The sequence below is a fragment of the Rhamphochromis longiceps genome, linkage group LG3 (assembly GCF_057381845.1).
Source record: "Rhamphochromis longiceps isolate RC_006_pf linkage group LG3, R_longiceps_female_GT1.1, whole genome shotgun sequence".
NCBI lineage: Eukaryota > Metazoa > Chordata > Actinopteri > Cichliformes > Cichlidae > Rhamphochromis > Rhamphochromis longiceps.
The window spans coordinates 11,825,131-11,834,145 of NC_140559.1; the positions used below are offsets into that span (position 1 = coordinate 11,825,131).

Below are 9,015 nucleotides of genomic sequence, written 5' to 3' on the forward strand. Positions count from 1 at the left end.
AATTAAAAATTCATGGTTAAAAAAAATCCAGCACATATGACCAGCAGATGATAAAGAAAAGCGAATGGTTCAGTCTAACATGTGAGACGTTAAACTTCAGTAAAACGATGCAGTTATGAAACGTAACTTTAACCTCAGCCAAACCCATCTGCTCAGTTGTAAATAAACCAGTGCCGTAAACGTAGACCCGACAGACAGAACCTGAGTGAATGCAGTCCAGTGTTTAACCACTGAGAGCTGAAGCTCAGCGAAGGTTTCAAAGCTGTGATATCAGCCGCTGATAAAGTGCTGTGTTCTGTTTCCAGCCGTCATCTGTAACCCAGGTCAGCCACTCTGAGGGAAACACAAGCTGCAGCAGCTCTGAGCTCAGGAAGCTATATTTATTTATCTCGTGCACAACATTGCGCCGTCATTGCGTTATATCCAGCTGCAGCTGCCACCTGTTACCTGTGACCATCACCAGGTAACGTGGGCGTGTTTGCTGAATCAGCAGCAGGTGTCAAACAGCTGACAGGTGAGCAGCATGTATGCAGGTAGACTGAGGGCCTGTCGAGCTGATCGCTGGTGTCCTGAGGAAAATGTTTATGTTAGAGAAACACAAGGACACGAGAGCAGGTGGAACAAGACGACCGTTCGGTGAAAATGAGAATCTGCAGATGCAACATCTGGAGCACACAAATCTAACCGGTTAACGTGAAAACCAGTTAAACTGGAACCCCGGAGCTGTGAGCTCGGTGCACTCTGGTTCTGTGGCAGCTGTATGTGTCAAAGCCAAACACATTTTATTTTGAAAGGTAAAACTGAAACTGACCAGCATCACTCAAACACACACATGTTTGGACCATTACTGACCGAGGTGACGCAGTAAGTTCATTTACTTAGGCTCAGAAGGTTAGTACAGTAATCAGATTACACCTGCTCACATCAGGTGAGTGAGAGCTACCTTTGAGTTTCCAGCAGAGGAACAAAACCAAACCCAGAACCAGAACCAGGAGAAGCCCAGAACCCAGACCTGCTACGACTGGGACCACGAGAGAGGGAGGAGGAGGACAGGTGGATGCTGGGAGAGGAGGGGAGGGAGGACACGTAAGAGGAGGAGCAAAGTTTGTGGAGGTGCTTGGAGGAGGAGGATGGATGATTTTGGGAGGATCTGGAGGAGAGATGATGAAGATGGTTCAGTCAGTTTATTATCAGGTCACAATGTTACATCAGGTTTTAAACAGGAAGTGATGTCAGTGTTCTGACCTCTGACCCTCAGAGAGGTCTGAGGAGACTTTGCACCCTGTTCAGTAGAACACCAGTAGAGACCTTCATCAGCCTGCGTGATGTTAGTGATGATGTGCTCTGGTTTATAACCAACAGAACTTCCTTTGATGTAGAAATAAGCTATGACCGTGTCACCATTCCTCTGTCTGCAGCGCAGAATGACATCACTTCCTGTCCTCACAGGAAGTGCAGGGATCTCCAGGATGACAGCTTTTTCTGACCATCAGAGACAAACAGAGTTAATGAGAGCAGAGTCACACAGAGACAGAGACACAGCTGGAACGTCTCACCTGTAGTGTCTGATTGGACACTGAAGGAGACTCTGTCACTCTGCTGTCCAGAGGAGTCCTCACACCAGAAGGTTTCACTGGGAGCAGAAAGATCCACAACACAGAAGGAACCAAGAAGCCTCCCAAAGCCTCCACAGTCCTCAGTGGGTCCTCCTCTGGTCCTCTTCACTGTCCATCCATCAGCTGTCTGTCCATCATCAACACAACTCAGAGACACTGAAGGAGATCCTCTGAAGACCTGCTGAAGGTTTGGACTGACAGACAGAGACACTGGAGGACACACAGAGGTGATGAAATCATAACTATGTGTTGATTAAAGTCTAATATAAGCACAGTGCTGGTGTGCAGGGCTGAAATATGCTGCTGACATGTTATACACTGTTATGTCTACATCAAGCTTTTAGCCTCATAATAAACAGATATTTGTGTTTGTCTTCAACATTCAGATCTTAGAGATGATTTGATGTGTGCATCAGCAGCATCACTAATGGAAGCACTTTAACGTGGAAAAATCTCCCTTATCTCAGCTGTGATCTTTGGCTTTCAGAGGAACAAAGTGTGTTTTCTGTAAAGCTCAGATGGAACTTGGAGGACTAACATGCAAACTGAGGCTGTGTTCAGGACTCTGTCACACTGGTGATGAAGAGCGGCACCAGCAGAGTGTGCACACACAACAGTCTGTGCTAATCACACATTCATTTCAAGAGTTTTCATTTACAAATGTTTGAGGAAATGGTTCATCAGGTCTGACTGTAGAGAAATGTTAGAATATGAAGAAGCTTATTTATTGTAATTCAAGCTCTTCAAGTCCAATGAATCACTTGAACAAAGGTAAGTGTTGAACTGTCACACACACACACACACACACACACACACACACACACACACACACACACACACACACACACACACACACACACACACACACAGTAAGTGTATTTGTGTTCTTGTTGGAGTCTCACTGATTGTTTTCACTTCCATCAACTCACCTGCAGAAACAGTCGGTGCAGACAGCAGCAGCACACACACACCTGCAACAGGAGGTCAGAGGTCACTAAAGGTCAGAGGTCACTAAAGGTCAGAGGCTCCACCACCACCTTGTGTACCTGCACAGGTGAGGAGCTTCTTTCTCTGTGTGACCAAACAGTCATCTGTAACTGCAGTCATTACAAAACTTAATGACAGTTAGAACCGTTAGGAGGGAGCAGAGTGTGAGCAGAGATACGCAGAGATAAGGAAATGCTGCAGGCGTTGTGATACTGTATCACAACGCCTAAGAGGAGTCTCAGAGGAGAACTGTAGCTCAGAATTACAGTTTTTTACAGACGCTAGGACACATGTCTCAATACTTAGGTCACTTTTGCAAAACTCTTCACACAATTCTCCTAACTGACCCTCAGCTTGGTACGTACAAAGCACATGCAAAATGTCCTGTACGTACAAAGGTTATTGGCAGTTGTTGTGTCTGAGTGAGAAGATAATTCATGAAATTTGAGAGATGTAGTCATTGAATGCATTTTGTGCCAAAACAATGATAACTGGTCCTCAGTTTAGCCCACATAGACTTCTGTTGTGCTCACTGTGTGAGGAGTTTTGCAAACGTGACCTAAGTATTGAGAAATGTGTCCTAGCGTCTGTAAAAAACTGTAAATGGGTTTTTTTAAGCAAAACCATTAACGAATAACTAACCACATGTGCTTAATCAGCCAACGCCTCAGAGGACAGCCGGGAGAATTTGAATACACCTCACCGAGGGACCTGGTCAGCTCTCTTACTGAGAATGTGACCCGGCTTCATATAGAAAAGAAAACAGACTGCCATTGATCTCCAGGCCACGGATCACTTTGTGTGTTTGTCACACTCCAGCCTTTGATGACTGTAAACCTCAAAATGCTGCACAGCCCATATTAAAGCCGGCACTTCTTCCTTAACCAATGAGCAGTATAAATGATGAGAGTTACTGTCGCAAGGAAACAAAACATCAGAATGATTGAATGAACGACTCCATCATCACCAGTCTACAAAGAAACAGCCCCAGCATGCACCTGCAGCTGGAAGGCCTCACCCACAGGAGCAGAAGAAGTCGCTTCCTCAGGTCGAAGTTAACCGTAGAGCTGAGCAGATGTGTGAGAGGTGCAGATAGAAACCCCTAACCCAGCATGCCCAAGAACTGCATCAGGTCTGTTGTAGAGATGGAAATGATCAAGAGCACACAGGGCTGATATTCCCAACCTCACCCTGATCATGGACTGACTGGCATTTGCATTTCATGCACTTCTCACAGTGAAGCATCCCATGTCAGAGCTGGACACAGCTCTGATTCACTCTGCATGGTCTTCAAGTGTTGCTGTAAATTACAACATCAAGGTGAGCAGCACAGCCCTGTAGTCCTGCCACTATACCATTCATTTCTTAGGCCAAAGGCAAAGAAATGTGAGTACAGCACAGAGTGTGTGAGCAACACAACTCGAGCCCACTTTGTCCACGCAGTCGTCTGTATAAGGCAAAAAGAATCAACCAGGATTTATCAAGTTATTTTCCTAAAATCTGTGCATGGCTGAAATGTCTGGTCAGGTTTTTTCAAATGTATTATTAGTGTTATTAACCTTTATTTAACCAGGAAGATCCCATAGAGATTAAAAACGTCTTTTTCAAGGGAGACCAAGATGGGCAGCAGCAAGTGTCTCACAGAGGCAAAACACACACAATTAAACAGAGGCAGCAAGAACACGCAAAAATACATGATAACTAAAACAATACAATAAAATATGGTAAAGTTCATTAAAATTCAATTCAATTTAAAAATTCAGTAAAAATGACAATCAATCTAAATGAAATAGTTGCATGTCATGGACCTCAAGGGTTCTTAGTTTATATGTAAAAGTACTTAATGAGATGAATTCTGTCCTTTTATGGTGCCACCCGGCTGTAGCTCAGGTGGCAGAGCAGGTTACTTTTGCCTTTTTCATACAACCTTCTTTTAAACTCAGACATAATCAATAAGGTTGGTGGTGACGACCCCCCCGGTCATCCTCCAAGACATCCAGATGACCACACACAGAATGACCAAACAATAAATGGTTTGGACTGAATCCTGTGCTGCTTGTGTGCGCTCTGTTGCCACCAGCATAGGCAGTCACAGCCTCGCTCAATGCAACGAGCTCATAGCAGGGATTTAAGGGCTCGTGGAAGTTTTAAATTAGCATCCGGACTCTCTGGATGAGGAGTTAACTGGGCACATTTTGCATTAAGCTGTTTAAAATGTCAAAATCTCAAATGTGAGAAGTGAGATTTATTCCAGATTTGCTGTATAATGTATATATGCACTGAATTTGCTGCGTTTTGGTGAAAAATGCATCCTCTCTGAACACACTGTTGGAAAAAACTAAAATGGAGTTGATGTCAGAGAGCCGTTCTGTGAGAACAACCATCAAATGCTCCACCGTGTTGATTGGTCAGCTATATTTACACGCATCTGCGACATCGGAAAAATCAAACTTGAACATGAAACTGCAATGTTCCCACAGTCCTCAGTATACACTGAAACAATATAAAGATAAAAATGCTGCCTAATCATTCATAGCTGAGCCTAAAAAGCTTTTATTGTGATAAATATTAACAGATTAATGCTCATCCTCACAGCACTTCCACCAATAAAGCAATTTTGGTTGATTTTCATCCATTTAAATTCCCCGAGCTGTTGGTGATGGCACCCTGCTCTGGTGGGGGACACAGTCATGTCTTCCAAGCTCAGTTTCCTTGGGAAGACTGAGGATGAGACACATTCAGTCGAGTGCAGAGAGTCCATTTCTTGGCTGGATCGCTCTGTCGTAGCTACTCAGGTGGATTTGACTAAAACACTAGACAAGAGTTTACAAGCACACAAAGACTAAGTGTTTAAGATGAGGGTCTACATTAGTGAAGTCCAGACAAACACACCTCCATGCTCACAGGTGTACACAACCAGCAGCTGGTCACACGTGTGGAGGAATGACTCTCAGGAGCTCAGTGAACTCCAGCGTGGTGTCTGTGTGCGATATGGGTGGAGGTCTCAGCTCCGTCAGTGTTAAAGCTGGAGTTACAGCACTGAGCTGACCGCACCCCTGGCTGTGTGTCAGGGGGAGGGCTGACTATTGTTTCTACTTCCTGTTTGTGTATGAGGCTCCGCCCCCTCCTGGGGTTTTTGGTTAAATCTAAAAAGGCTCAGTGGGAACTTCCTGTAGCTGCAGTGAGGTCAGACACGTCATCACTCACACACACGCTGCTCAGTACAACAGTGAACACTGACACAAGTGATGGACAGATGAAGCTTTCTGAAACACTGGCGCTTGTTTGAAAAACAGTTCATTACTCAGAGCTTTTCAGCACAGTCCTCTTTGGTGAAATCTGGTGGACAAACACATGAAGAGCCGCAGCTTGAATCTACAACTTATAATGACGGGCTTCATCATGATTGGCTGCTCTACAGAGCTGAGCTTCTGTTTCATGCTGATATGGTGCTTGTGCTTGTTTTTGGGGAGATGTTACATCTATTTCAATAATAAATCTTTTGGAGGAATAAACCTTCCTTGTTTAAACGTGGGCCGTGGTGTGTTCTCCTTTTGCTGGTGACTTCTTGATGTTTTTACTAATTTAAAAAAACACACTATACAGGGAGTGCAGAATCATTAGGCAAATGAGTATTTTGTCCACATCATCCTCTTCATGCATGTTGTCTTACTCCAAGCTGTATAGGCTCGAAAGCCTACTACCAATTAAGCATATTAGGTGATGTGCATCTCTGTAATGAGAAGGGGTGTGGTCTAATGACATCAACACCCTATATCAGGTGTGCATAATTATTAGGCAACGTCCTTTCCTTTGGCAAAATGGGTCAAAAGAAGGACTTGACAGGCTCAGAAAAGTCAAAAATAGTGAGATATCTTGCAGAGGGATGCAGCAGTCTCAAAATTGCAAAGCTTCTGAAGCGTGATCATCGAACAATCAAGCGTTTCATTCAAAATAGTCAACAGGGTCGCAAGAAGCGTGTGGAAAAACCAAGGCGCAAAATAACTGCCCATGAACTGAGAAAAGTCAAGCGTGCAGCTGCCAAGATGCCACTTGCCACCAGTTTGGCCATATTTCAGAGCTGCAACATCACTGGAGTGCCCAAAAGCACAAGGTGTGCAATACTCAGAGACATGGCCAAGGTAAGAAAGGCTGAAAGACGACCACCACTGAACAAGACACACAAGCTGAAACGTCAAGACTGGGCCAAGAAATATCTCAAGACTGGTTTTTCTAAGGTTTTATGGACTGATGAAATGAGAGTGAGTCTTGATGGGCCAGATGGATGGGCCCGTGGCTGGATTGGTAAAGGGCAGAGAGCTCCAGTCCGACTCAGACGCCAGCAAGGTGGAGGTGGAGTACTGGTTTGGGCTGGTATCATCAAAGATGAGCTTGTGGGGCCTTTTCGGGTTGAGGATGGAGTCAAGCTCAACTCCCAGTCCTACTGCCAGTTTCTGGAAGACACCTTCTTCAAGCAGTGGTACAGGAAGAAGTCTGCATCCTTCAAGAAAAACATGATTTTCATGCAGGACAATGCTCCATCACACGCGTCCAAGTACTCCACAGCGTGGCTGGCAAGAAAGGGTATAAAAGAAGAAAAACTAATGACATGGCCTCCTTGTTCACCTGATCTGAACCCCATTGAGAACCTGTGGTCCATCATCAAATGTGAGATTTACAAGGAGGGAAAACAGTACACCTCTCTGAACAGTGTCTGGGAGGCTGTGGTTGCTGCTGCACGCAATGTTGATGGTGAACAGATCAAAACACTGACAGAATCCATGGATGGCAGGCTTTTGAGTGTCCTTGCAAAGAAAGGTGGCTATATTGGTCGCTGATTTGTTTTTGTTTTGTTTTTGAATGTCAGAAATGTATATTTGTGAATGTGGAGATGTTATATTGGTGTCACTGGTAAAAATAAATAATTGAAATGGGTATATATTTGTTTTTTGTTAAGTTGCCTAATAATTATGCACAGTAATAGTCACCTGCACACACAGATATCCCCCTAAAATAGCTAAAACTAACAACAAACTAAAAACTACTTCCAAAAACATTCAGCTTTGATATTGATGAGTTTTTTGGGTTCATTGAGAACATGGTTGATGTTCAATAATAAAATTATTCCTCAAAAATACAACTTGCCTAATAACTCTGCACTCCCTGTATATGTGTATGTACAACATAGTCATAATAGGTTGGCAGTATGCTTGTGCTGTGAGGTCTAACTCTATGTGTAGTGTATTTATTACGTACATTTTAGACAGAGTGTCCTTATACACAGTGTACACTGAAAGTGCGGGCCCCGCCCTGCATGGAGGCCTCAGGGACGAGCTTCACATGAACGAGCTCGATGACAGAATAATGAACGTGAGCGCTTTTAACAGCAGAGGATGTTTGACTCACCCACTACTTAGTCTGTATGAAGCCACACCCATCTCTGTGTGTGTGAGTGTGTTTCTTACCGATTAAGAGGAGCATGATCTTCATCATCCTCTTCATCCTCTGTAACAGTCCCGTTGAGCCTCACTGACAGCTGAAATCATCGACCGCTCTCAGAAACAGATCCGTTACTCTGCGCACAAGAAAAAAGACTTTCTCCTCCTTGGGTCCTTCACAATAAAAGCTCTTTGCAGTGTTGGAATCAAGATAAAGACAGACATATAAATGTGTATGTTTATAAAGGGAAACATGGAAGCAAGACAGAAAGAACAAGGTGGAGGTAAGAACAGGGGACAGGTACTCCTGTCCAAGTAACATGATATAACCACACATGCAGCCCAGACATAAAGTGAACCGAGTTATTTATTTAACTACAGCATGGGAGCCAATGCATCGAACCAGCCACTGGTTCCCACACTGACACTGAGTGTTGACTGAACTGAGCCTGTATCGACAGCTGTAACGCACAAAGCTACCTGAGGCGTTGCATTCAACTCTTGTTTCTGTCTTCATGATTCCTCCTGACTGGTCTCAGCTCAGATGTCCTACTTTGTCCTTTACATAAAAGCAGCTCATGTTGCTTAGTTTTATATTTTATTTTTATTTTATATTTTATTTATTTTATATTTTTATTAATTAGTTTTTTATGTTATGTTTTTATTTCATTGTTCCATAGTTTATTTATATTTCTGGTTTTATTGTGATTTTTATCTGTGAAAGTGCGACATAAACACATTATTCTTACTTTCCTATGATAAACAGCTAGATGGAGCCACATGGCTGTTGTAACTTGACCGAGCCTTTACAGGAGAGCCCACAGAGACCAAACTCACAGTTAAAATAAGGACAGCTGTCCTCACATCAGCAGGAAACCACAGGAAGAAGAAGAAGTGAAGCAGAGGCTAAAAATACTGCAGGGCTGATAGAGAGGAAGCTGATGAGGGTGTGGTAGCAGATCACTCCTGCCACC

At 43.7% G+C, this 9,015-nt stretch overlaps 1 protein-coding gene across 1 annotated transcript; it reads right to left on the reverse strand.

The window, feature by feature from the left end:
• Nucleotides 1–763: 763 nt before the first annotated feature.
• Nucleotides 764–8,181, reverse strand: LOC146672926 (uncharacterized). The gene is made up of 5 exons (XM_085401583.1): nucleotides 8,069–8,181; nucleotides 2,546–2,587; nucleotides 1,557–1,826; nucleotides 1,246–1,482; nucleotides 764–1,150 (listed from the first exon to the last, which is right to left on the reverse strand). The coding sequence occupies exons 1-5, from the start codon at nucleotides 8,103–8,105 to the stop codon at nucleotides 885–887; spliced, it is 852 nt and encodes a 283-aa protein (XP_085257709.1). The 5' UTR covers nucleotides 8,106–8,181; the 3' UTR covers nucleotides 764–884.
• Between the last annotated feature and the right edge of the window lie 834 nt (nucleotides 8,182–9,015).

What these genes read in the sequence shown, in the direction of transcription:
- LOC146672926 (XM_085401583.1), bottom strand. Translation starts at nt 8,105, where the DNA reads ATGAAGAGGATGATGAAGATCATGCTCCTCTTAATCG. An exon ending in GATCATGCTCCTCTTAATCG is followed by an intron (nt 2,588 to 8,068) that starts GTAAGAAACACA and finishes CTCCTGTTGCAG; the next exon opens with GTGTGTGTGTGCTGCTGCTG. An exon ending in TGTCCAATCAGACACTACAG is followed by an intron (nt 1,483 to 1,556) that starts GTGAGACGTTCC and finishes TCTGATGGTCAG; the next exon opens with AAAAAGCTGTCATCCTGGAG.